The sequence below is a fragment of the Cucurbita pepo genome, chromosome 7 (genome assembly GCF_057944985.1).
Source record: "Cucurbita pepo subsp. pepo isolate OVF chromosome 7, ASM5794498v1, whole genome shotgun sequence".
Taxonomy (NCBI): Eukaryota; Viridiplantae; Streptophyta; class Magnoliopsida; order Cucurbitales; family Cucurbitaceae; genus Cucurbita; species Cucurbita pepo.
In genome coordinates this window covers 267,821-294,687 of record NC_141804.1, presented here as the reverse complement: position 1 = coordinate 294,687, position 26,867 = coordinate 267,821, and the positions used below count along the sequence as shown (strand labels likewise).

General features: G+C 36.0%; 4 protein-coding genes and 1 non-coding gene across 6 annotated transcripts; 4 read left to right on the top strand and 1 right to left on the bottom strand.

Annotated features, from left to right (window-relative positions):
- The first annotated feature begins 508 nt into the window (after window positions 1-508).
- Window positions 509-10,891, top strand: LOC111798478 (uncharacterized). Of its 2 annotated transcripts, XM_023681649.2 has the most exons (21): window positions 509-827; window positions 1,051-1,136; window positions 1,292-1,393; window positions 1,603-1,709; window positions 1,802-1,902; window positions 2,267-2,354; window positions 2,752-2,840; window positions 3,102-3,241; window positions 3,339-3,504; window positions 3,585-3,720; window positions 3,910-4,006; window positions 4,252-4,381; window positions 5,674-5,733; window positions 5,882-6,000; window positions 7,069-7,193; window positions 7,854-8,078; window positions 8,768-8,928; window positions 9,123-9,283; window positions 9,722-9,804; window positions 9,883-9,968; window positions 10,420-10,891. In XM_023681649.2, exons 1-21 carry the CDS (start codon window positions 615-617, stop codon window positions 10,561-10,563), a joined length of 2,619 nt encoding a protein of 872 aa, XP_023537417.2. In that variant the 5' UTR covers window positions 509-614; the 3' UTR covers window positions 10,564-10,891. The 2 variants fall into 2 exon arrangements, with proteins under 2 accessions (XP_023537417.2, XP_086981588.1); XM_087125462.1 differs by lacking the exon at window positions 509-827 and having other exon boundaries at window positions 1,278-1,393.
- Window positions 10,892-11,980: 1,089 nt separating this feature from the next.
- LOC111798141 (large ribosomal subunit protein uL22y) lies at window positions 11,981-13,853 on the top strand. Its single transcript, XM_023681126.2, has 7 exons — window positions 11,981-12,103; window positions 12,202-12,238; window positions 12,391-12,431; window positions 12,915-13,145; window positions 13,237-13,339; window positions 13,426-13,493; window positions 13,578-13,853. Exons 1-7 carry the CDS (start codon window positions 12,101-12,103, stop codon window positions 13,644-13,646), a joined length of 552 nt encoding a protein of 183 aa, XP_023536894.2. The 5' UTR covers window positions 11,981-12,100; the 3' UTR covers window positions 13,647-13,853.
- LOC111799368 (small nucleolar RNA snoR74) lies at window positions 12,701-12,830 on the top strand. Its single transcript, XR_002815837.1, has one exon. It is a non-coding gene; the product is annotated as a small nucleolar RNA snoR74 (small nucleolar RNA).
- A 461-nt stretch (window positions 13,854-14,314) lies between the features above and the next one.
- EMB1688 (Minichromosome maintenance (MCM2/3/5) family protein) lies at window positions 14,315-18,040 on the bottom strand. The gene is made up of 5 exons (XM_023681187.2): window positions 17,088-18,040; window positions 15,863-16,084; window positions 15,547-15,741; window positions 15,243-15,436; window positions 14,315-14,653 (listed from the first exon to the last, which is right to left on the bottom strand). Exons 1-5 carry the CDS (start codon window positions 17,805-17,807, stop codon window positions 14,464-14,466), a joined length of 1,521 nt encoding a protein of 506 aa, XP_023536955.2. The 5' UTR covers window positions 17,808-18,040; the 3' UTR covers window positions 14,315-14,463.
- Window positions 18,041-23,984: 5,944 nt separating this feature from the next.
- LOC111798183 (Galactose oxidase/kelch repeat superfamily protein) lies at window positions 23,985-25,997 on the top strand. The gene is made up of 2 exons (XM_023681188.2): window positions 23,985-24,646; window positions 25,195-25,997. Exons 1-2 carry the CDS (start codon window positions 24,120-24,122, stop codon window positions 25,820-25,822), a joined length of 1,155 nt encoding a protein of 384 aa, XP_023536956.2. The 5' UTR covers window positions 23,985-24,119; the 3' UTR covers window positions 25,823-25,997.
- Window positions 25,998-26,867: the final 870 nt, after the last annotated feature.

Sequence of the window (26,867 nt, the reverse complement as noted above, 5' to 3'; positions counted from 1 at the left end):
CACGACATTATATGGTTGGCCCACATATTTAAGTCGAAAAATGTTTGTCAAGGGACAAATTATTCAATAAAGTCGTCTTTTATCTTATCCTTAAAATCAGTTAATATAGTTTTTTAAATTTATCAGCTACTCCACTATTTCTCTTATATATTAATTGACTTAATTTATTTATTTATTATTATTATTATTTTTTTTTTTTTTGTTTACGATTTTGTAGAATAATTTTGAATAATTATAACACTTAAAATCACCCAACAAACTTATTTGGATGCATCCCATTTCCAAAATCCCTTTCTGAGCACGCAATCGTCACCACTCACAAAAATCCAAAAGTTATTAGATGCCAATTAAACGGGCACGATTGCATTAAATGGAATCTTCAAAATACACGCGTAGCATAGAATTATATTACCGAAAACGGCGTCGTTTTGGCAGCTCGTTTCTATAATTCGCCGTCTATCGGTGGCTTAACCGATGATTAGCACATAATTTTCATCTTAAGCATTTTGTATAAATAGAACGGCTTGAAGACAGTGGATTATGCAAATTAGTTCACATTGGCATCGTCGCGCCAAATTTACAGAGTTCAGATTCAGATCGTTGAGCTGGTGGCGATGGCTCTCCGATTCAATTCCGATGATGCGACTGGCTATAAGCTATTGCTCTGTTTAGCTCTCATGTACGGCCTTATGTCGATGCTGGTTCACTCCATTGTTCACATGAAGTTTGTCAAGCCGCTCGCAATTGATGCGCCTCTTCATCGATTCTCTGAAGCCAGAGCGGTGGAGCATGTAAGAATTTTGTCTCAAGAGATCGACGGTCGTCAGGTATGCGGGTGTTTGCATGCATTTTAGTTTGCTTCTACCAGGAAACTTCATTTTGGATGATGATTTGAGCTTTTCCAGCTCTGTTTCTTTCACTTGGTAACCACTAATGTGCGCTTGGGAAGAAACCAGCAATTGATTTGTCATTTTTGATAAATAAACAGCTTAATGTGTTTGTAAGATTTAGTCTTGGGTTTATGTACGCATATATATGTATATTTTGTAGGAGGGCCGTCCTGGTTTTAGAGAAGCTGCTCGATATATAAAAGGGCAGTTGGAGATGATGAAGGAGCGTGCTAGTGATAAATTCCGGTCAGCGTAGTTTCTCATGTCGACTAACGAAGCTATTCAATTTTTAATTGCTTCTGTTGTTTTATACTGACGAAATGGTCCGCTATGTCATACCTGCATAAGCTTCTTGATAATTGAAGTTTGATTGCTGTATTGCTGAAGTTGTGTATTTACAGAATCGAGATCGAAGAGACAGTTGTTGATGGTTCCTTTAATATGATGTTTCTGGGCCACAGCATATCACTGGGATATCGAAACCACACTAATATCTTAATGAGGTATACTTGAATTTTCATTTTAAATATATAATTGACCTGGGAACTTCTGGGAACGGCTTAAATCTCTTATCACTGAACGAAAAAGAATTCGTGATGTGGGATTAGTCATTCATGTGTTGTGATTCATGTACCAACTTCCGAATAACAAAGCATAGCCTTTTCAGGCAGTATGACTAATTTACTATGACTTCACTCTTGTTGGATGACAGGATTTCATCAGTGGACTCACTAGACACCGACCCATCAGTTCTAATAAATGGTCATTTTGATAGTCCACTTGGTTCGCCGGGTGCCGGTGATTGTGGCTCATGTGTTGGTGGGTACTGGAAAACCCTTGTCAAAGAAAAGTAACTCCGCACTACTTTGATTGATCATGACACTCTCTTATCACATATTTCATTGTCACAGCATCAATGCTAGAAGTTGGCAGACTTATTGTAGACTCTGGATGGATTCCTCCTCGTCCTGTTATTTTTCTTTTCAACGGTGCAGAAGAGCTGTTTATGTTGGTAGGCATTCAGGCTTTTGTTCTTACCGAAAAATGAACTTTAACTTTCCACTATTATTGTATTTGTGGCAGCCTTCATGATTATAATTTGTGCTTTAGAGGAAGGTATAATTCAAGAGTTTTTTTTTTTCTTTCTGTCTGCTTGTCTAGATACTGTAAAATGATGGCTGCTACATTGGATGTCAAACTTAAAGTGTTTTTATTTGAATTTGGTACGAACATATGCTCGAAGATAATGTTGGGCTTTATCTTTGTTCAGATGTCATGATTAGTCAGTTTTGAACAATTCCTCCGCCCTGGTCTGGAAATTTCCGAAGTTCTCTAGCTTACAGCAAGCATTTGACTTATGTTGTATAATGTTTCAGGGTGCACATGGATTTATGGAGAAACATAGGTGGCGTGATACAATTGGAGCTTTTGTAAATGTCGAAGCATCTGGTAGTGGAGGTTTAGGTAAGAAATAATCCTTATTGATTGTTATGGCACTGGAAATCCTGAAGTCTTGTCCATCTATGATTAAGTTTCAGAGTTTAAGTGACAATGTGCTACAAAATGATTTTTTTTTTCAGCGATTGAACTTGAAGAAAATAGAGTACCTACATTAAAGAATGGAAATGTTGCTTGAATTATGGGTTTTCAACGAAATATTTGTACCTTCATACTGTTAGAATGGAACATGTTGACGCTGATGACGAAACTTGTATTGATTCAAATTTTATTTATAAAGTAATTTGAAATGTATGGCCCAGAGAGAAACTTAACCTTTTTCCCAATAAATAAAAAAATAAAAAATTCCTGCATGTCGTGCCACATTGTCGTTTCTCTAATTTGGTCATTTTTTTGTTAATAGATTTAGTTTGTCAATCTGGACCTGGCTCATGGCCTTCACGTATTTATGCTCAGTCTGCTGTGTACCCCATGGCACACAGTGCTGCTCAGGTTCTTCTTTAGCTATTATTCTTCTCCAGTTTTATGTTTTTGTATTGCAAAGGAGAATCTTAGTTTCAAATTACGATTACTTGTTTGTTTTCATCCATAGACATCTCCATCAATACCCTGTTGAGGCAACAGGTTGTTATTTTCATATTTCAACAGCTAAATCAAATATCTTCCTTTGTTTTCGAGATTGTGCATCCAGTTATAAAACTGCTGTATTTTTCACCTGTGTACTGTTTATTGGTTTTTCCAATTTGCATGCAGGATGTGTTTCCAGTTATTCCAGGAGATACAGATTATAGGATGTTTTCTGAGGATTACGGCAACATACCTGGCCTAGATATTATCTTTATTTTGGGTGGTTACTTTTACCATACCTCATATGATACAGTGGAGAGACTATTGTATGCATCACATCTGCTGTTTTGGTACAGATACATGATTTGGATTTTCATATATTTTTGTTCTTCAAAATTTTCTGAGACATTCAATGGCATTTAGACCTGGAAGCATCCAAGCACGAGGAGACAATTTGTTCAGCTTAATAAAGGGCTTTGCCAATTCTTCGATGCTTCAAAATTTTAATAAGCAAGCATCTCCTGAAATTACTATCCATCAGGACAAAGACGATGGGGCTATTTTCTTTGATTACCTCTCATGGTTTATGGTATGCTTTGAATATTGTTACACTTCAGTTATTTTACTAGTACGAGCTTAATGATTGCCATTACTAGCCATGAATTTTAGGTCTTTTATTCTAGAAGGCTTGCTCTGGTACTTCACAAAATTCCAATAGCCGTCTTCCTAGTAATGCCATTCCTTTTGAACTTGCGGGAGTTTAGCATGACTTCATGTTTGGCAACATTTTCTGATTTGACAAAAGGTAAAATAATTTCTGCTCACATTTATTTTTTTTTGTTAAGAAGCTTCGTCAACTGCTCCTCTACTTTGCATTTCCGTTATACATCAACTTTAATGTTTGATTTTTCATTTTGCTTTAAATTTAAAGTTTATGGTGAAAGCTTGCCAAAATTGTGTCATTGAATCAGCATTGTTGATTTTTTATCTTCAGGATTTTTATTTCATGCCTTGGGGTTTCTTCTTGCTATTGTTTCTCCAATTATGTTTTCCATCATAAGATTGCTATTCACCAACTATTCCATGAACTGGTGCGTATGTTCTCTTTTTTTACTTGTCTGTTAGCTTCTCTCTTATCTCGACAGATAGATATGGATACAGATATATTTTGGCTTGATGTGTTAATAAATAGTATGTTTAATTTCACTACTGTTGCTATGGTATCTAAGTGGTACAAGTAACTCACGAAGGACCTACCTTTCTGGTGGCCACAGTCTGATTTGATGACATTGAAGCAATTTTTATATTCTCATTGACATTTGGAACTTAAATTCAGGTTTTCACGTCCATACTTGGCTTATCTGATGTTCATCCCCTGCTCACTAGTTGGTCTTCTGATTCCAAGAACTATGTGGAGTTGCTTTCCTCTCTCCCAAGATGTTTCGGTTCTTCAAACCTCAAGAGAGGTGAAATTCTATTTTGTTATTTCTTTAGATGAAACTAGTTTTACTTGTTAGTCATATCTTATGCTTTAAAACTCTGATTTTAGGTTTTTTCCTCTTCTTGGTGGCTGGATATAATGGACTATCAATCAAGTCATCTATTCATATTTCTTCCTTCATCTCATCTCATCTCATCTCATCTGCGTGTTACAATTGAATGATAAATGTCGGTCTAAAATTTGATGAGATATTGCAACAATACTTGCCACTAAATTACTTGCTTTAAAGTTGTGTTTAATATTCTGGACGTTTCCTGCATCAGTGAGAGTTTCAAGATGCTTGCAACGATCCTTCATTAGTATTGAAAGGAGAGAAAAAAAAAAGTGCGATATGTAATGCACTTCATGTCTCTTTTTTGGTTTTTTTAAATTATTTATTTATTTATTTATTTATCAGAATCAACTTATCAAATCCACTTTTTTATTTTTTATTTTAAGTTTATCAATTAACTACCTTGGGTTAACCCCCTTGCAATAAGGGCCATGTAAAATAATAAAGGGCCTAGAGGAAATGGGTTCAAGCCATGATGGCCACCTACCCAGAAGTTAATATCCTAGTTGCCTTGACATTCAAATGTAGGAAGGTCAGATAGTTTATGTGTGCAGCCTGGCCATATAAAACTCAAAAAAGTTTATCAATTGAATTATTCAATAGATATGAAGTGCACAGTTATTGCAACAATATAAAGCAAGTGTCAACTGGTTTGATGTATCTCACAAGTCATATACTCCTTGGGCTTAGTAAGCCTATCAGCATACACAATGAATTTGCTCTGGCGATTTCCTTCAATGCAGAAATTTTATTTGTTACATTTCTTTTTTCTGAAAACTATTCTTCGAAAGTTCTTGATTCAATCTTTATGTGATTTACTATTAGATTGTGTCCTTCCATATGATCGATGAAGACTCGAACCTAACCACCTTGTTTTGGATATGACAAAAACTTTACCCAATATCTTGACCCATCCATAGTCTGGAAAGTTTTATTAGTTTTGTTCTAGAAGTTCCATTAGACCTTCAACTTTTTTACGTTCGTTGGGCTAGTAACAAATTTGGTGCACCCATCATGTCCTACCTCTTTTGGTTGATCTAAAAAGCTTTGTACTATGATGTGCAATCTTTGGAATGCTCATTTTGGGTTATAAATTGACAACTTTAAAAGCTTACTGGTATAAAATGTATATGTAACATCAATCATATTGACATCACGTATCCCATGTAATTGCTGAGGTCTAATTTTATATTTTAATCTCACAGGCAGTGTCTGATGAAGCAAGGTTTTGGGGCGCATTTGGATTCTTTTCCAGTTTGACAATGGTATGTTGAAGGATATGGTCTGTACGATATCATTTCACCAAAGTGAACGGGCTTGTAATGGAAGAATTAATATTAATATTATTGTTATTGTAATTATTATTTTTTAATTTCAAAGGGTTGATTGCTCAAAGAAGTTTCCTAAATGCAGGCATATCTTTTAGCAGGGCTTAGTGGCGGCTTCTTGACCTTCTTCACGTGCATTTCTATGCTTGCTGCCTGGTTGTCATTTTCCGTGGCAGCCAAATATTATGGCCACAGGTCTCTCAGGTTGTAATCTGCACATTACAATTTAGAATTATGACTTGTTGATGCTAATGATATGATTTCTAAGCAAAAGGTTTCTGCCTGATGTTTTCTAATCATTTGAATCAAATCTTCCTCTATGATCATTTTCCTGTCAGATAGAGGTAGTTTACTGGTGTGATTAGTGTGACTGTGTTCTTAACAAAAAAAGTTATTTCAAGTCTGTCGATCTGGATTATTTAACAAACCATAATATGACCTGAATACACTAATATGTTATTGTTCAAAATATTAGGACTCGCAATAAACAAAATAAAGTTACTAACCGCCAAGGTTCCACTTAATATTTGTAAAATGATGCACATCTTGAAGCATATGTCTACGTAGGGAATCTAATATCTATTGTGTATCTGCGGTTGCATGCTCAAAAAACAAGACTAACAAATTTTAAAGTTCCATTTCAACGATCTTTTGCTACATCCTCTATCATTACCATCTATCTAACGAAACGGAGGCCTATACCAATTGGCATCTCTTCTTGCCCAATGCATTTTCCAAATTTAAATAAATTCTCTCCATTTTTTTGCTGCATCCAGAATATCCAAGCGTGTTTTGGCCTGACCTATATTGAAATGAATTGTAATAAATTCTCACACTCATTTGCATGTTTCATGTGTTGGGAGTTGCAGTGTTTACTATGTCGATAGTCACACGTCTGGCATCCAAAAAAAGTGAACTGATAGGTCAGGAAATTAGTTTGACTGTTCACCCTTACCAGTGGTAAAATGGATGCAGGCTTGAATCTAGATATTTTTAGGCATGTTTCTTTCTGGGCTCTGGAGTATGGTTGTATCAGTTAGTCAATTCCGATTGAATCTATTAATTTAATTATAAATCAATTTATTATGGGATTCTTAGCTTGTAGATAAATTTCTTTCTTCCAGTTCTTATCCACATCTTTGATGATCTGTTGGTTGTATTCCCTTTTTTCCACTTGAATAATTTTCCTTCTTTAAAAATTCTCTTATCAGTACTCCTGTTGTTAAATTGGTGAAAGAAATTTTAGTAGTCTGATCAAAGTTTATCTGTTAGGTCAATACTGTTTTATGTGATACCCATGGTTCCATACCTTGCATACTCTGTATATTTTGGAGGCTTCCTTGCCCAATTTTTAATTGAGAAGACGGGCATGATGGGCTCCATTCCACCTCCGTATGGTTAGTATCCTGAACTGGAATATTTTTCCATCAAATATCTAGTTCAGCATCTACTTTTCATTTCTGTTACCTAGCTGACCTAAATAGTTTTTATGCACAAAGGCATGTGGGATTCTAAGTGTGATATCCATTCAACAGTCTTCATATCTTATTAACTGGGATACGCCCACTGTCTTTTCCCATGTTACCTGGCTGGAGAAACATTGTAAAATGATCATTTGATGAGCTCTCGGTCTTCAGTTCCAACATTCTTATTAGATATAAACAGTTTTTTTGAAATTCCAATTTTTGGAACTGGAGTTTCATATTATTTTTTTTTTCAATGTTAGAGTACTTCGACAAAATTTTTGCAAGAGGCAGCTTGAACTTTGTTCATGGTTATCTGTCACTTCTGTTTATGTTTCTTATAATACTTCTTATATCTTCTGGGTGTGTGTGTTGGGTGGGGAGGATCGGAACTCTATAACTTTTCCCATCATGTGCCATATTTTATTAGAAAGATAAGATTCCAATCCAAGAGTCTCTTTATAGTTTTTTTACTTGTAAGTTTATTTCTTCTTATTTCTTCTTATCTTCTTTATAGCATTCTCAAAATTTGTCCGGTTATTCCAATTATCACTGGAAAACGGGAAATTTTAAAATGGTCAAATATTCTTGCAGGGTATTTCATTCCAGATATTGTAGTGGCGGCTACTATTGGAGTTGTAACTAGTGTGTGCGTTGGTCCTCTAATTCCAGTTTGTGGACACTGGTTAGCTAGGTCATCCATCTTGCAATTCTTGTTGCAGCTTATTGTAATTGGGTTGGCTGTTTCCTCGCAATTCTTTCCATATAGTATGGCTGCTCCGAAGAGGGTAGTTCTTCAGCAAACTTATCTTACTTCAGGTATTAAGACACTTTTAAAATATTCTCTTAGAATTTTGATGAGGTGCAATGATCAATACAGTAGACCTACACTATAATAGGAATTTTTTTAGTACTCTTGTACTGCATACTCCCTCTGTCCACACTATGAATTTTGTTTCATAAATTCTATAAACCCCACGTCATTCTAAAATAGTGTCGAGGTAACTAAAAATGAATTAGAGTAGCACCCATACTCCCGGAGTCTAGGAAAATTTCCTACTAAAATGTCTTTTCTTTTCTCGACCGACTTACCTACTGCAGTTTGTGTCACTGTGTGTGTGCGCCTGTGTTCAAATTTTTGGGCATTGTAAGATACTGCACTAGCACTTCCAAATTTGTAAGACTGCTCTCATTGCAGTTTTTAAGTAGACCCCTGTGCTTTCTACTTGATCCACGTGCTCTGCTTAAATGATGTAGATGTCAAGATTACAGATTCAAGAAGTTTATAAACTTTGGAGATAACATTTCTGTTCGAAATTCTAACAAAACTTTGTTAGCTAATTTATAAACATTAGCAATCTACAATTTTCATCCTTAGGGTAGAATTATTTTTCCCCTTTTTTAAATGTCTTATTGACAATTCTTACCAAATAATAATAAACAAACCCTTTTATTGACCCGAAATCATTGCTTTTAGTTTTTCTGAATTGCACTATATTTTGTCGCAGGTCCAAATCATCTTGAGAACTCCAGTTATGAAATCTCTGTGGTGGATTCTAATTCTCTAATCTTTCTTTTCAAACATGCTCCTGATGTGGCGAAGGAATTGCAGACTGATTTAGATCTGTCTTTTGAAACTGCAAATTTGTCTCGCCAAGAGAACTGGCTGGTATGTTGCTGTAGATTAGAAAAAAGTGTGACTAATAGGACTTTGACCTTTCAATTTATGATGAATTTCAAAAAACGTTTATTAAACACAAAATAGACTTGAAATTCAAGAAACAAATCGTAATCAGGACTATACCATAGGCCTTAGGATTGATGTGAGTGGTATGAAATTTTGTATCCGCTTTTCTTCCGCAGGCACTTTTTCCTGTTTCCTTCTTGTTCACAAGAAGTTTGAAGTTCCCTGCCAAAGAATCATCTGCAAAGCAAGATTTATATTTCCCTTATTTGATTGCCAGTAAGCCACAAACAATTTCGGATAATGGATCTCGAAGAGTTTACTTGGAACTTTCTCTAGGGTATGTAACTCAATTCTTTTGTTACCCCAGGCTAGAATCCAGGACACAGCTATGATTTGAAATATAATTTACATGGTTAATATGTGCAACACTATATTAGCTGATCCTAGTCGACAATATATTCATGCACTGTAATGAGTTGTGAACATGCTATTTGTTCTTTTTCTTTTTCTTGCAAGAATGAACTAAGATAATATAAAAAAGCTATAGTTTGTTTCTTGCAGCCCCTTTGCTTTTAGAACCTAAAATAAAAAATCGTATAGGCAGAACGACTCTCATATCGTGTAGGTTTGGGAATCTGTGTTCGTATGTAGTAAAATAGCAAAAATAAAATTTGTCCAGAATACCTTCCTGGTGGATACTTCCTGGTGGATTAAGCATGTTAGTTCTTTTGATACTAAGCTTGGTTTTGTTTCTGATGGCCAATCCTTCTTCTAGTTCCTTGGAGGAGATTTGGGTCACAGTTCTAAACATCACTGGGCCTTTATCAAGTTGGTCATTTGCAGACAATAAGCTTCCAGGTTAGTTCGGTTCCCTGTCTCGCATCTGATGTCCATTTTCTTTCTGACATGAATTATTCTCCTTACAAATTGGAACAGCACCCGAGACGCTCAACGGTGGGCCACCCTCGTACATATGTAGACTTAGTGGAGCCAGCCACAGAAACTGGACATTTTGGCTAGAGGTACAACAAGCTCACACATCGTAGTGGTCACATTGCATTCTTTCCTCATGTTTTGCTTTTATCCAATATATAGTAACCAAGGATTTTTGCCAATACATTCTCTTCAATACATTTAGTGAACATGATCTCTTGTTCTAATTGAGAAACTCTCACTATAAGCAAGTTCATCAATATTTCACAATTAGCCATCGTCTCGCCTAGTCAAACTGGTTGAAGCATATGTCAATAGGTCAGATGTTTGAATACCCCGCTCCAAAAGCTAGCTACCTTCTTCATGCACTTTAGTATTTTCTTCTAATTAGCTGTACAAGCTTGCTTACATTCTGAGAAGATGCAACTTAATACCGAACGTTTTGCTATTATGACGAGTCATGAAGTGAAATTTGCTATAAGATGCAAGTGTGTTAGACCTGTTTATGTAGGCTCATGCTCAGCTCTCTGGGAAATGTAGGCTAACAATGACGAAAAATTGAGAATCAACGTCGCAGTACTGGATCAACAGTTGACAAGTGAAGTAAAGAAGCTGAAAAGTCTTTTCCCAGAATGGGTTGATGTCATTGCATATTCCAGCTTCATGTCTGCTTACACCTTCTGATTCATCATCCTCGCCCGGGTGGGTATGGATCCACAAGAGTTATGGCTGATCGAATCGGGTTCAGGTTCAGGTTTAACTTGCTTGATGTTTCTTTCTCCACAATAGGCTTCTTCCACCCCCTCCATCCAACCAGGCTCATAGGAAAATATTTAAGAGCTTGATTAGTTTGATTGTAGGATAGCTGTGATAGTCTGTTTTCTTTAGTAATGAGAACTGTTTCTCCATATGGATTTGAAAACTTTAGATACTTCTAATGTTCCAGTGTTTGAAGCAAGGATGGGATGTTGATTTCTTAACTAATTCAACTATATTTTATTTTTAGTGTTAATGGTGGATAATTATTCTTAATTGTCATTTAATCGTATATTGATTATATTTAGATTATTAAATAATAAAAAAAATCAAAATAGCAACACTAAATTATTTCGGGTCAGGAAATGTTAGAAATCACGACTCTCCACAATAGTATGATATTATCTATTTTGAGTAGAAACTCTCATGACTTTGCTTTGGACTTCCCAAAAGGCCTCACTCTAAAGGAGATAGTATTCCTCACTTATAAACTCATGATCTTCCACTAAATTAACCAATGTGGGACTCACTCCCAATAATTCTCAACAATCCTCCCCTCTAACAAAGTACACCCTTTGTTCGACACTCTAGTCACTTTTGACTACACCTTCGAGACTCACAATTCTTTGTTCGATATTTGAGAATTCTATTGAGATGGCTAAGTTTTAGGGCATGACTCTGATACCATGTTAGGAATTATGACTCTCCACAATGGTATGATATTGTCCACTTTGAGCATAAGCTCTCATGGCTTTGCTCTGGGCGCTTCCCCAAAAGGCCTAAACTCTCGTGGTTTTGCTCTAGACTTCCTTAAAAGGCCTTACTCCCATGGAGATATGCTCTGGGCGCTTCCCCAAAAGGCCTAAGCTCTCGTGATTTTGCTCTGGACTTCCTTAAAAGGCCTAAGCTCTCGTGATTTTGCTCTGGACTTCCTTAAAAGGCCTTACTCCAATGGAGATAGTATTCCTCACTTATAAACGATCTTCCACTAAATTACTAACGTGAGACTCACTCCCAATAATCTTCAACCGGAAATATGAGAAAAAAACAGGAAATACGTGGAAAAAAACAAATATTGTATATTATTATTAGGAAGAAAAAAAAAACAATGATAGATTTGCAAATATTTTATTTAACATATTATTTACATTTTTTTAAAAAATAATTTCAACTAAAATGTGGGATTCGTTTTGCAATTGATGATAATAAAATTTGTAATTATTATTATTTTTTTAAAGTAATATTTTGTTAAACTATTAAAAAAAAATACTAGAAATATGCAAAATGGGCCAAGCCCATGAAGCCCAAACCAGAAATAGGGTTGGTGTTAAGCCCCCTTGACTTTTTTAGGGTTTTGTGGAGTTTGGCCTTCTCTGCCTATAAACCTAATTCAAGCACTTCTTCGTCTACCTCGGTCACCGCGTAATTCAACTGTTTTTCAGAAGCCGAAGTTGCAGACGTCGCTATGGTTCGTCTTCTATCCTCTTGGTTTGTTATTCATAACAATGTCATATGAGGTCTAAGTGTGCGATAATCTTGAATTCCTGTTTATGTTCATTGTTGCAGGTTAAGTACTCGAGGGAACCCGACAATCCCACCAAGTGTATGTTTCTTGTTCTACTCTTTTTCCTGTGGATTTCGTTCGATTTCTGTTTGAAGCTCTGCATTTCTTTTGTTTATCTTCTATCGGATTGAATTTTATGGCTTCATTGATGTTTTTGCCTTGAACTGACACTTTGTTCTTTCTCTTTTCAGCCTGCAAAGCCAGAGGTTCGGACCTCAGAGTCCACTTTAAGGTAGGTTTAATTCCTCACCATTTCGAGCTTTGATATTTTCTTACTTAGTTTCCATGAATTGTTTTCTATTTCTTTCCGATGTTCAAAATGTTTGATTCAGGGCAATATTTCCTTTCCGGTGCAAGTAATTGATTGGATAAGTGACGATATACATGAGCTTTCGCCTTTTCCAGACTTGAAATACAGTGCTGAATCCTTCTGTTTTTTGCCATTCACATTAACCCGACATCGTCTAGCTTTCCATGATTATACTTCTGTGTAACCTGATGATAAAAGCAGGGCTTCTGTTGCCTTCTGTGAACAGGGCTCTCGTAAACTTCAGGGAAATTATATGCATTGTTATTGGGTGAACCTCTGTAACCCATAGTGTCTGAAGGTTCAGTAAATGATGCGACATATTTTAGCTTGTAGCTTGACTTGCATATTTCAGTGCATCATGTTGATCAAACTAACGACATTAACATGTTAATCTTTATATTGTAGAACACAAGGGAAACTGCCCATGCCATCAGGAAGTTGCCGCTGGTCAAGGCCAAGAGGTATCTAGAGGATGTACTTGCCCACAAGCAGGCCATTCCTTTTCGTCGCTTCTGTGGTGGTGTTGGACGAACTGCCCAGGCAAAGAACAGGCATTCCAATGGCCAAGGGCGCTGGCCTGTCAAATCTGCCAAGTTTATTCTAGATTTGCTTGTGAATGCCGAGAGTAACGCTGAAGTATGTAATAATTCCTGTTTAGTTTCACTCTAAACTGTTGCTCATAAGTTCAGTTTTTTCATTGTTGCTTATCAGTATTATGTTCTTTCAGGTAAAGGGTCTGGATGTTGATTTGCTCCACGTATCTCACATCCAAGTAAACCAAGCTCAGAAGCAAAGGCGTCGAACCTACCGTGCTCACGGAAGAATCAACCGTATGTTCTACTTATTTTTCTCTGGATGTCTGCTTAAACATCCTGCCTGACATTTCCTTTCCCTTTGTTTTCCTTTTGATTGGCAGCATACATGTCTTCTCCTTGCCATATTGAGTTGATTTTGTCTGAGAAAGAAGAGCCTGTTAAGAAGGAGGTAACCAATTAGATTGCCTAATTTACATTTGTGCTGTGAAGGATATATAGATAGATTGCTTTCTTATTGTTCATGATTTTACAGCCCGAGACTCAGCTGGCTACTGGCAAATCGAAGAAAGGTCGAGCGATCCGAAGCGGTGCTTCTTCTTGAATCAAAAGTACAAATTTTGATGTGGGTTTTACAGTGCCATTCTTTTTTTGAAGTTAGTTTAATTATAAGTCACTATATAGAAGGAGGTATTATGATTTAGATGTTTTGTGTGACATGTTATACTCGGAACCTCTTCCAGTTCAAGTTGCTATCACATTATGGTAATTTGATTCAATTTTTCATAATGAGATCACAGATTGACACCCCCATGGCATAGTCAGTGGCCACTATTGGTCTCCTTCCGCTAAACTAACAAATGAATAACAGTGACATTAATATAATCCAACTTCTAAAAGCCGAGCTCGGGAGATTTATCGATTTAAGCATAGTTCAATTTAAATTATCAAGTTTGTCCATAAATTGTATAAAAAAAAAACTTCAGATTTTTCGATTTAATTTTGTGTAGCATTTCATTATTGACCTATTCTATATTTTACTAAATCCAAAAGGTTAGAATTTTGTTGGACAAAAAAATTAATTTTATATATAATAGATAATTAGTTTAAAGATTTTTTATAACAAACTAGAAATTTAATTATCTATTAGACAAAACAGAATTAAGGTTCAACTTGTATAATATAATTATTTTGTTATAATAAAAATGTTTTTGTTAATAAATAACCACTTGCAGAGTAAATGTACAAACGATTAGAAAGAGCTGATAATCATGTGAAAAACGTTTAGAACATGAAATTTAGCATTAGAATTCTGAAATCGTCAATTTTCTTCGCAAGTTTATTCAGCATGTAAGAGTCGGAGAAGTAAAAGGAAAGTATATACACTGGGGGGTTTATAGATGCTGCTGATGGCTTTGCTCCTACTTGTTTTCATTCCTCATTGCCCTCAAAATGGGATCGTCCTCCTCCAACGAGTCGTCATCTTCGTCTTCCAACTCGTCTAACTCGTTGAGTATCGACTGGTTCACTCTCTTACGAGATTGTCTCCTATGCTTCTTGAGCTCCAACCTTGGTTCTGCTTGCTGAGCACCCATATCTCCAACCTTAATCCTGCAAAGCAAAGTTCTTCCATCACTATAGTTTTGGATTCGTCTCATATGAGAATCAGAGAGGATTCGAGGTAACCACTCGATAGTGTTATTCGAATATATTTCAATAAAGGCATAAGGTCAGTAGGAGAACTATTAGGGCCATTCACATAAACAAGTTATTAGTTCCTTTCGACAACGACGCCCCTAATCCGAAGTAGTATCACAAATACTATATGAATATAAATGCATATAAAACTGCAATCAAATTATTTTATCAAATGTGTTTAATAATCTTTGTAGCACAAGATGAGATCCTCGAAAGTAATTACAATATCGAACTGATACACGCTTAGAGAAAGTTGCGAACCTACTTCCTTATTACTAGAAAGTCACAGCAGTATTGCCAAATGATCAAAGGCACATTTACAAAACATTTGCAGACATTACTTTTCAATGTTTAGCGTTCTAATTTGTTTTAAATAAATAAATGCTGAAAGGAAATAACATCGCAGATCAATGAATTCCATTTAATGTATTACCCCTCTCAGGCACAGATCAAATAAGCAATATTTTAGTGTAATTATTCACAATCTCTAAGGTAAACATACCTGACATCCCCCTCTCTTTTCGTTCCAAATGTTCTCAACTGGAATTCTTCCCTAATTCTGATTTCATCAAGAAGTTGGAAATAGTATTGATATCGCTCCCAATCTCCATTAATAACACAACCCGGTTCGCCAAGATGTAAGCAATCGTTAAAAGAGCATTTAGCAGGTTCACTGGCAAGAAGCTTGTTCCGGATCTGTACAAAGAAGTTAGTTCAACACAAGAAATTCCACAGAAGTTGAAATTTATGCCAGAAATTATAAGCATTGGTAATGATGGTCAACATTGCTGAGTAATGATGTACACCTCAGGGAAGGCTTGGGCAAGTGATTGCTTGGTTATTTTCATCAAACTAGGCTGGTTAAAACCAGGAGTATCTGCAAGATAGCCCCCTCCCATCAACGGTAGGAGAGAAACATGACGGGTAGTATGCTTCCCTCTACCGCTTCTTGTCGAAACTTCTGCAACACGCTGATCCTCAAACCACTTGCTATCTCGAATCTGTGAACAGACCAGAAAAATATTCAAACCCTTATGAGCCGAGTGATCAAGAAATCCCCAGAATTAATACACTAATCAACAAAAACAACACAGTTAAAATTGGAAGAATGATTGAACACACGGGATCAAACCAATTATCTCCCTCTACAGCATCAGCAGCACGGTTATTGCTTCTCAGAGCATTGATGAGACTTGATTTCCCAACTCCACTTGGACCCACAATAACTGTAGTTTGATCTCTCAAAATATATGCTAGGGAATCAAGTCCAATCCTTGTTTGAACACTGCAAAAAAGGGGGTCATAGCCCCAGCTGCGCAGTCTGGACTTCCAAGAAACTACTGTCTGCAATATGCCATTCCAAATAACTGTCAGCATCAAGAAAGGAAATGCATGTATGCATAGTTACAAGAAACTTCGAACAATCACTGCTCTCCTAGAGAGATTCAAGCAGGATCCAAAACTAGAGAGTATGCAATAAGTCAAGCAATGCAAGAAGTTTATGTTACAAGTTAAGGAATGACATTATAAGAAAAAGAAGCATCCATGAGAATAGTTGTCAGATCCCACATCGGATCGGTTGGGGAGGAGAACGAAACATTCTTTCTAAAGCACAAAGAAGACAATATATGTTAGCTGTGAGCTTGGGCTTAGTACAGAGCAAAGTAGCAAAAGTTATAACATAACAGTGGTTGACAATAAGCAACAGCCTTGTGGGGTATCAGTACAGTTAAAAGCTAGTGAAAACTTACTGATTAAGTAATTTGACATAGTCAATTGATGTTAGTGCCACTCATTTAGGGTAGTGGCTTGTAATTAGGAGGGACCTGACTTAGACACTTTGTGGGGTTGGTAAGAGAGGTTGTAAGGTTAGTAGTCTAATCAGTGGATTAGGTCCTACAAATTCACGTAAATTTCTCATTTCAATACACATAATAGAATTGAAGCACTTTTTTCATGCTATTCTCTCTTGTTTCCACTAATTAAGAGAGATTTGTAAGGTTTGTTCTCTTTGTTTTTCGTCAAGTAGTAGGACTAGAGCATGCTTTCATTGACGCTCGTTTATACCTTCACATTTCCAAATTATGAACAGAAGTTGCTAAATTACCATAGCTACATTGTAGGACTAGAACATGAACTTTGAATCCTCTTTTCACACGATATTAAACCTTCAGAGATTAATTTGAGTTTCAGGTGTTCAGAAAATCCTTCATGTTCAACAATCTGTCATCAATCGTATTCATGAGAAAAAGTATTGGTAGATGATGCTAGAGATTTCAGATATAGCCTAAACCACCAAAATAGTTATGATCAGAGAGCTTAGTAAGTATAAGATTCAAACTCTAACCTCTTCATCGACGAGTTCCAATTTATTGAGACCCAGCGTCAGGGGAATTCCGGTAGACTCTGCTTCCACTAGAAACCTTGTAAGTGTAAACGGCTCTAACTTCGGCTGATCTATGGAGAAGAGCACAAGTAAATGGTCCACATTGGCTACCGGAGGATCAAGGATCTCCGAGCTTCTTTGGAAGACATTCTCGATCATTCCCCTGCGGTCCACCCAATCAATGGAACCAACGACCACCTTGTCCCCGACTAACACTCTCCTCTTTATCTTCTTCAGCACCGCCTTCACTACGCAGAGCAACTCAATTCCAAGGCGAGAAGAATCCGAAGAATCGCCTTCTAGGCTTCCAGAACGCTCCGAATCGCTGTTCGAACTGTCAGAAAGCTGAGAAGGAAGCGACTGAACAATCACGCGCATGAAATTAGCTTGGGCAGCAGCAACGGTGCCGATGGCTTGAGATTCGGAGAGAGGAGGAATATCTTGGGGAGAGAGAACCGGTGCAAGAGACGAATAATTCTTGAAAGTATGTTTAGCTCGGAGTAGATTCTTGCTTGGCGGAGGTTTATTGGAGACATTGTTAGGGTTATGCTGTTTGGCAACGATTGAGAGGCATCGGACGTTGAAGCATCGCCGGAGAATATTTCCGAAGGCCGGGACTGATGCAATGGCAGCGATAGAGGTGGAGTGGTGGCTGAGCATAGAAATGGAAGCAATCGCCATGAAGGTAACCAAATTCAGATATCGACTTCTGAGATTGAACAAAATTCAAAACTAAAACGAATTCACTCCGAGAAAAGCGCAGACTCAACTCGAAAATGAATATTCAAGACATCTTTATCTTCGTCATCGTTGAATATAGAGCAATTACATCTTCCACCGGAGAAGATGAAGGCATTTCAGTGAGAATCCGACGGTCGAACCTTCCATACCAAAGCGGAGCCAATTGTCGTTCCCGTCCAGAACTACTTGTCGTATGACTAAAATGGGCCATACATGGTCAAGCGCAGCCCATTTAACACATTTGAATGATGAGCAAGGCCCATTTATTTATGGGCTCTCTTTAGTCTTTCTCATAGAGGCCCAACCCCGTTTTTGCCTAGAAGGAGTTCTTGAATTTTTTATTATTTATTCGAATTTTTTTTTAATTCACAAACCTATTAAAAATTTAAGTCTTATTTTCCTTCCAAAAAAAAAAAAAAAAATTATATATATATATATATATATATATATATATATATATATATATATATATATATATATATATATATATATATATATATATATATTTTAAATAAAAATAATTGGAAGAAGATAAGGTGAGTATGGTTGGTGATGGGTTGCTTAAAAAAAGAGAAGCCACTTTGAAGTGAGGTGTCGAAGGTTCGGCCTTATCGTTGTTTATGCACTTTTGACCATTCCAATAACAACGACTGTACCCTCTCGGGACTCGTGGAGCCACACCCATTTTTGAACACCCCGTGTTCCTCTTCTTGAATACGTCAATTTAATTCAAAATTAATTACATAAAAAAATTAATTTAAATAACGTTCTCCTCATTGTTTTTTAGATTTTAAAATGTTTTAATTTTATTATCCAAAAGAATAAGTTGATTGAAATTTTAGTTTTTATAATTTATATTTAGTTCATTAATATGTATAGTATAAATATTGATTTGACTTTTGATAATTTAGAAGTCAACTAATTTAATAATTTGATAAACTTATCTATTAAATATTTGTTTGACAATCAAAACGTGCGCTGAAATTGTGTTTGGATACGTAAATAACAGAGCCATCCATTGATTTTGAAGCCAAAACTTAATCCATTAACCAAACACTTCCCGATAAACTTTCCGCTGCTTATTTTATCCCTTATCAAAATTTCCATATTTTAACTAAATTTCAAAATTCTTTATCTTGAGTATTTATTCTATCCTCTTTTAAGATATGGTAGGTTTAAATTCTCGTGATCTTCATGTTAAATATATTATAATATAATATTTATGAAAAAAATAAAATATAAAACCCGTTATCTTACGATAAATATCTAACTTTTTTTTTTTAATCTTATATTTGAATTTAATTTTTCCATGAATTATATTTTAAACTTTGAAAAATTAAAATTCTAACACTAAATATCTTTATCTATTTTTATTAAATATAATTTAATCAAATTAGATTTCGACCATCTCAATTGAATTTAATCTCGTAATTATTAAAAATGTTTTGTCTTCTAAATTAAGACATTTTTTAATCTGAGACATTCATTTTATTTATTTAATTATGACCTAATCGAATTTAGTTTAATTTGAGAAATTTATAATTAAAAAGAATTGAGGTGGATCCAAATCGATAGCTTATCTAAACCCCACAAGCATATCCTTAAAAGGTCAAATTTATTTATTTAATTTTTTAAGTGACAAATAAAATATAAAAAATGAAAAAAAAGATAGACTAAGCAATTAGGTCGGTTCGAAACCTACCGATACGCAACTCCGATGGTCCATATCGAAAATTTGTATTTTTTTTCTTCAATAAAATCACTTTATTCTTTTATTCGAATTTTTCAAGTCCAATAATCACTCTGTCCAGTTGTCGTCCATCATTGCCAGTAGGCATTTAAATAGATTAAAGATTTAAATTTTAATATTTTTTAAATTATATTATAAAAAATACGTCTAATTTATATTAACTTTGAAATAGCTCGTTCATTTTTTTACTTTAAAAATAATTTAATAATTTTACGAACACGAATAAAAATGGACGATATTAATATGTATAAACAAAATAGAAGCGACGTGTCCAATAATGGAAAATAAGACGTCCACAATGACGTGGAAGAGTGGGAATGGAGGTGAAGCGCTCGTCCCTATCGAAGGAATGGGGTCTTAAAAAAAGCCCTAGCGAGTTCCATCAATGGCGGTCGCTGCAATTTGGCCGCTCGAACGGGGCCCTCCACCTTCGTCATTCCACAATCCACGCCATACGCCGTCAATTTCAACTCTGCCCCCTCCAATTTTGATTTGACCGTCGCTCCTTCTTCCTCTCACGAGGACCACTACGCTCACCAGCGCCGATCGCCATCGAATCTGACCTCCATTTGCGTCGACGTCGCTGCTGTCTTCTTCCGATTATGAACAGAAATCGACGGCTTCTTTTTTCCCCTCCACTCGTAATTCTTCACCAAAAGCAGAAGAAAATCCGAGGTCCAAGGTTCACGGAATTGCAGCAAACCGTGGAAAGTGAAATCCAGGTAGAGTTTGATTGTTGTTGTTCTAAGAGAAGCGCGCTAATGGCTTCCACAAGTTTTGTTTGTGGTAATTCCTCTGAATAATGTTCGTAAAGAGCATTGTCAACCAAAATCGCTCGTCTCTGTCACTTGGAATTCAAATGCGATCGATGTGGTTGTGTGGTAATGGCAACGAAATCCATGCGAATCAATAGTCCAGCTTAAGCCACGTTTACTCTCGACCTAAAATTTAATATCTCCAAAGATATCTTTTTAAGAAAAAATGAATTTGGTTCTGTTGGAGGGTGACACTAATTTAGGGAATGATCATTATGATCAATTTAAAAAATGATCTTGTGTTTATAATCAAATAATATTCTCTCCATTGGTAGGATGCCTCTTGGAGAAGCCTAAACAAAGCTAGGAAAGCTTATACTCAAAGTGGACAATATCATACCATTGTGACCATTGTGGAGAGTGAGTCGTGTTCGTCGTCATACCCTAAACATAGTCGTGCCAATAGATTGGTGAATCCTCAAATGTCGAACAAAAGACTCCAAAAGAAAAAGAGTCGAGCCTCCTTGAAGGCATAGTCAGGCATAGTCAAAAAATGATGAAGACTCCAAAAGAAAAAAGGAGTCAAGCTTCCATTAAGAGGAGGGAGGCGTACTTTGTTGAGGGGAGGTAGATGATGAAAGTGTCACATCAGCTAATTTAGGAAATGATCATGGGTTTATAATCAAATAATACTCTCTCCGTGGGTACGAGACATTTTGAAGCAAAGCCATGAGAGCTTATGCTCGAAGTGGACAATATCATACAACTGTGGAGAGTCGTATTCGTCTAACATGTTTATTTTTAAAATTACGATTTAAAAGCAAAAAATAGATATGAATGAAGACATCTCAATCATAAGATACATAGTTATTCATTTTATTGTGATTTTGATTTATTTAGGTTATATTTACCTGTTAATTATGATCCTAAAATATTAAGTTACACTTCCAAAAAGTTTAATTTTTATGAAGATATAAAATATAAAATAGTTATTAAATAAAACTTAAATTCGCTCTCTGCTCGTATCATTTCACCCTGGAATGAAATTAAAAGATTAGAATTAATGCTCGTATCATCCTTTTACCCTGGAATGAAATTAAAATGAAATTAAAAGAGTAGAATTAGGTAATAAAGTAGGTAAAATAAATTAAGGAGGGTTGTTTGGATAAAGTTAGTATATTTTAAGGAAGAAAGTCCAATTTGGGAGGTATAAATCGTTGAAGCCATAAATAAAGTGATTATTTGTCTAATTAAGTAATTATTGCCCAACTTGCCGTCCCTCCTCTTATTTTCTTCATTTCCTTTTTGACCTTTTCCCCCATTATGAATGACATTTGTTGAAATTGAGATAGGGGCAATTTTGTAATGTTACCCTCCAATTATTGAATGAAATAAAACTATATATTATATATTTGGCCCTCTATTTCCATTTGAGGGAATTTCTTGAAATTGGTATTTCAATTATTTTATAACCTAATGTTTTTCTTCTTCAATAATTATTTAGTTGAAGCCCTAACGAAATTTTTATTGATTTAAGATTTTCTAAAATTATTTTTAAAAACGTTTTATTAATTTTCAACTACTTGTCTGAGCAATATTCCAACTTATCAATACTAAAAAAAAAAAAAAAAGTCATTAATTTGCGAATAATAAGTGGAAATAGCAAATTCATTAAAAATAAAAATAAAAATAATTTAAATATGGTGAAGATGAGGTAGACAAAATGAGAATTATCCATTATTTTAATAAAATTATATATTTATTTGGAAATTGTATTGCAAAATATTATTTTACTAATTTAATTTTTGGTTAGTTGTAAAAATTGTTTGAGGTTTCCGAAATTACTAAATTAATCTCATGATTAAAGAAAGTTTAATTGAAGATTAAGGTTAAAAATAACATAATAAAATTAGAAACAGGTAATTAATTAAGTAAATTAATTTGTTTTATTTCGGTAATTCCTTAATTCGGGGGAACACAAAAGACGACAATTATCGTCTCCTTCGTGTCTTGGCGAGCAATTGCGCGGAAAATCTCATTCTGACGTGGTCCGGTTCTGTCAGTTTTATCCTTTTCTTTTTTTTTCATTCCTATTTTTGGTTCTCTATAAATCCTCTTCAATCTCAGCCCCACCCTAGAGACCAACCACATCTTCTTCATTTTGTTTCAAATCTCTCAACAACCCTCTTTGCTGCTGCTGCTGCTGCTGCTGCCGCCTCTCTGGTAATCTTCTCTTTCTGATCTTGAATCTGCTGTATTGATTATGTTTTTTTTCCGCTTTCGATTCCGGCTTGTGTTTGCTGCAGATCTGGTGGTATTTTCTTTTATTTTCTGTTTTAGATCAGTTTACTTCACTGGATCTTTGTATCCATGGAGTTTGGATTTGTGTGGTTCTTGTTTGTAATTTTTGGAGGCGGGGGGTGAAGTGGCTTGTTTTTGTACTTCGTAGCTGTGCAGCTTGTTAAACCCTATGCAATGCTGTGTTGTTGTGTTTATGTGGCTGTTTATGCTTTGCCATTGTTTTGCTTGCTCTAGATTCTGCTGTTCATCGATTTGTTAGGGTCTTGAATTGTCGGCTCAATTTCTGAGTTCAGTGTTCATGTATCTATATCGTTTCTGATGGTTGTGATTTTGATGCGATGGAAGTTTTGTTGGTCTTTGAGAACGATCAGCTTAACTTTTCCTGGTTCATCTTGTTTTTCGCGATTCTATAATGTTGAGGGATATTCAATTCTTGAGTTCAGTGTCTGTGTAGAAGATTAATTGATTCCAGATCCGGTTGAAGAGCTTTTGTCTTGTACCCTCTTGAAGGGGACTGTTGGATCCAACTTGTTGGCTGCTTTGCTTGTATTTCCCTCCATATCTCTGCTAAGCTCGGCTTCTATCTGCTTCATTATGAAGAAGCTGCTGAGATATTTACTGTCACTTTGTTCGGCATCGCCATTCTCACCCTTCGAATACTGAATAAGAAAACGTGTCAAACCCAATACTCGGTGTTTGACGAGTCTTTTTGGCCCATGCATGTGTCGCTTGTTTGTGCATCTTCTATTATTTTTTGTTTCTCCTTCTACCTCTGTTGAAAGATAAGCTCAAATGATATGAACTCGTTTTGGTTTTATATCCTTTTCATATCATTTTAAGCTTGGAACTTATAATTCTTGTGATCTGGGACTTTAAGTAATAATCAATCGATTTGTATTTGCCTTTGATATTAATCCTGTAACCTTTATGACTTTCCATATTTCAGACTTTCAGTTTCTCTCTATTTTCAAATGGAAGTTATGGGGGGCTAACTTGGCGAGTTCTATGGCATTGACTGGTATGTTTTTCTTTCAAATCTGACACTGTGCATACATGCTCATCGGCTGTCACTTTCACGAGAACTTGGGTTATAAGCTTTATGCTGCACGATGTGTAGGTATTTTGGCAATGCATAGAGAAAGAGGGAACTCTATACAGTTGCAGAGCATCACTCATACTGCCATATCTAGTAAATATAAGCGTGAGTTTTCTGGCATGGACTTTGAATCAGATTGGACAAGACACAGAAAGTCCTCTGCATTTGCTGCTCAAGTGATCCGTTCTGCAACTTCCTTTATGCCTTGGTCTTGCAGAATCCCAATTAGTAAAGGATATCACGAATTTCTTTAATTGAACTCAATCAAGTTATTGGACTGTTTGAGCGATACTGTTGAAGAAAAACAGTCGTCGTTGTACATGATTTAATTGGTTACTTTATTTTGTATAATGCCTGGATTCATTTCTGGAAAGAAGAGGTTCACAGAAATAAACATGTGCATCATCAACACTGTTAAAAAGAATTCAGTTAGTCATTCGAAAAGCGATACCAGATCCACTCAGTTTGATTATGAGTCTGACAAGTCTCTCTTTCCTGGCTTGCCCGATGATGTCGCAAAACTGTGCCTTGCCCTGGTTCCACGTTCTAGCCACCCATCTATGGCTGGTGTCTGCAAGAATTGGAGGTCATTCATTAAAGGCAAGGATTTCATAACCGAGAGGAAATTAGCTGGTGCTGTTGAGGAGTGGCTGTACTTCTTAACCATGGATGCTGAAAGGAAGGAGTGCCACTGGGAAGTATTTGATTGTGTAGAACACAAATTCCGAATTCTTCCCCCGATGCCTGGGGCAGTGAAAGCTGGTTTTGAAGTGGTGGTTTTGAACGGGAAGCTTCTTGTCATAGCTGGTTATTCGATTGCTGACGGGACTGATTCTGTATCATCCGACGTTTATCAATATGATTCTTGCCTTAACAGGTCTGTTATCCATATTAACCTTAGAAACATATATTCCAAGAAGTTGCTTTTATACTCATTATGATTAACGTTAGGCCTGTTTTGGTTGATAAATCTGATTCTCATTTCTAATTACTCTTTATTACTTACCTTATTCATATTTTTTAGCCTGATTGGATCATCTTCCGACTCTCTCTCTCTCTCTCTTTTTTTTTTCTTCTTCTGATTTTTAGATTCATTAGGTTTTTATTGGTTGGAGCTTCCAGATATCTTGGTAGGGATTTGATTTTTTTTTTTTTAATTCATATTATTCAATTATTTTTTATTTTTATAATTATATACAATGATTTTTCTTGATATAAAAAAGGAACTTGAAATCGCGCTGCTATTAATTTCAAGACACTCCATGTTTATGGTGGTGTTGACTGTTAAGAAGGCGCTTCTTTATTTGTAGTTATAGTGGATTGAGCTTCTGTTTATGATTGCTTTTTAATTTCTCTGCTTGCTACGGGGAAAGTAGAGTTGGGTTTTCACTAGTTAGTCATGTACTTCTTCAAACATGGATGCAGGTGGAGCAAATTAGCCAATTTGAACGTAGCTCGATATGACTTTGCTTGTGCTGCGGTTGATGGAATTGTCTATGTGGTTGGAGGCTATGGGATAGAAGGCGACAATCTATCGAGTGCTGAGGTGTATGACCCTGAAACTGACAAGTGGACTCTAATTGAAAGCCTCCGCCGCCCTCGATCAGGCTGTTTTGCATGTGGATTTGACGGTAAGCTGTACGTCATGGGTGGAAGGTCAAGCTTCACCATTGGAAATTCGAGGTTCGTCGACGTGTACAATCCCAAGAGACATAGTTGGAACGAGATGAAGAATGGTTGTGTAATGGTCACTGCTCATGCTGTAGTAGGTAAGAAACTCTTCTGTATGGAATGGAAGAACCAACGAAAGCTATCTATGTTCAATCCAGAGGATAATTCATGGAAGATGGTACCTGTTCCATTAACTGGTAGCTCTAGCATTGGATTTCGGTTTGGCATAGTGGATGGGAAGCTGTTGCTCTTCTCGTTGAAGAACGAACCCGAATACCGTACTTTGTTGTACGATCCAAATGCAGCTCCGGGTTCGGAATGGAAGACCTCAGACATAAAACCATCTGGCTTGTGCTTGTGCAGTGTGACCATCAAGGTTTGACAATGGAAGTGTCATTTTAGAGTGAAAGACAGTCACTTCTTATCCAGTTTGACTTGTTTGTTAGCAGATTCTAATTCATCCTCCATTTCTATTATCTGACAATGAATGATTTGGTCAATCATTTAAAACATCATTCTTATCTTAATGATCTAGTGGAGAATCAATCCTTTGATGATGTTTGTTTTCAAACAAGTCTGCAATCCAGATAGATAGATACTCATGAAGCAATCTTTACATTGCTTCAACTTGCTGCTGCTACTCATAGAAAATGTAGATTGCTGATCAAATCATGTCAAGTGAAGTCGAAGGTGTCAGCTGAACCCGGTAATCCTCTGGTCGGTTGCGGGCTATGCAAGCCTTTGAAGTTCGAACTTAGAACCTTCAAAGTGATGGCTTTATTAAGAATCTGTTTGAGAAGATTGATGTGTGGTATGATATCCAACCCCTAAGGCAAGGGAATTGAGTTTTTAGAAGCTAATCCCATGTTAAGAAGAACATGAAAGATTTAAATTTGTACATAATAGGTAAATATGGTATCTGGTGAATGATTTACTTTTTCGTGACTGAAAATTCGAATCTCTTACCTCTACTCAAATAAGCCTTAAATATCAAGTCCTATGTTCATTTTGTGTGTGTGCGTGTGGATACTGTATTATAACCTTTACCAAAACAAAGGTGTATACACAGATTTAACTCATAAATCTATTTAGACACTGACCTGCCGCCTATGTGGAGGGAGGTTATACAGCAGTCCATGAAAAAAATGGCCAAAACTATTCCTGCTTGATTTTTCCAGCAAAGAGAACTACAATGACAAATAACGTTACAGAAACAACACCCATTTCTATTTCTTAAAGCTCGATCTCTCCTCCGGATGAACCATATAGCCAAGACAAACCAAACCATGAACTAGAATAATGCGAAAGAGCCATGAGATCCATTCTGGTTCATTTTCACCTCCAATTCCCTACCTATATTCAAACCAGCATTGCTAGGATCAACGGTGTAGATAAAATGTCTACAACAACACTCCATTTCAATGGCT

Bases quoted from the DNA above. Each gene is read 5' to 3' on its own strand.
- LOC111798183 (XM_023681188.2), top strand. From the start codon at position 24,120: ATGCCTGGATTCATTTCTGGAAAGAAGAGGTTCACAGAAATAAACATG. The intron at 24,647-25,194 runs GTCTGTTATCCA...ACATGGATGCAG, and splicing joins TATGATTCTTGCCTTAACAG to GTGGAGCAAATTAGCCAATT.
- EMB1688 (XM_023681187.2), bottom strand. From the start codon at position 17,807: ATGGCGATTGCTTCCATTTCTATGCTCAGCCACCACTCCACCTCTATC. The intron at 15,437-15,546 runs GTGTACATCATT...TTCTTTGTACAG, and splicing joins TTGCCCAAGCCTTCCCTGAG to ATCCGGAACAAGCTTCTTGC. The intron at 14,654-15,242 runs GTATGTTTACCT...TTTGCTTTGCAG, and splicing joins AAAAGAGAGGGGGATGTCAG to GATTAAGGTTGGAGATATGG.
- LOC111798478 (XM_023681649.2), top strand. From the start codon at position 615: ATGGCTCTCCGATTCAATTCCGATGATGCGACTGGCTATAAGCTATTG. The intron at 3,505-3,584 runs GTATGCTTTGAA...CATGAATTTTAG, and splicing joins ATTACCTCTCATGGTTTATG to GTCTTTTATTCTAGAAGGCT. The intron at 9,805-9,882 runs GTTAGTTCGGTT...AAATTGGAACAG, and splicing joins TGCAGACAATAAGCTTCCAG to CACCCGAGACGCTCAACGGT.
- LOC111798141 (XM_023681126.2), top strand. The intron at 12,239-12,390 runs GTATGTTTCTTG...TTCTCTTTTCAG, and splicing joins ACCCGACAATCCCACCAAGT to CCTGCAAAGCCAGAGGTTCG. The intron at 12,432-12,914 runs GTAGGTTTAATT...TTTATATTGTAG, and splicing joins ACCTCAGAGTCCACTTTAAG to AACACAAGGGAAACTGCCCA.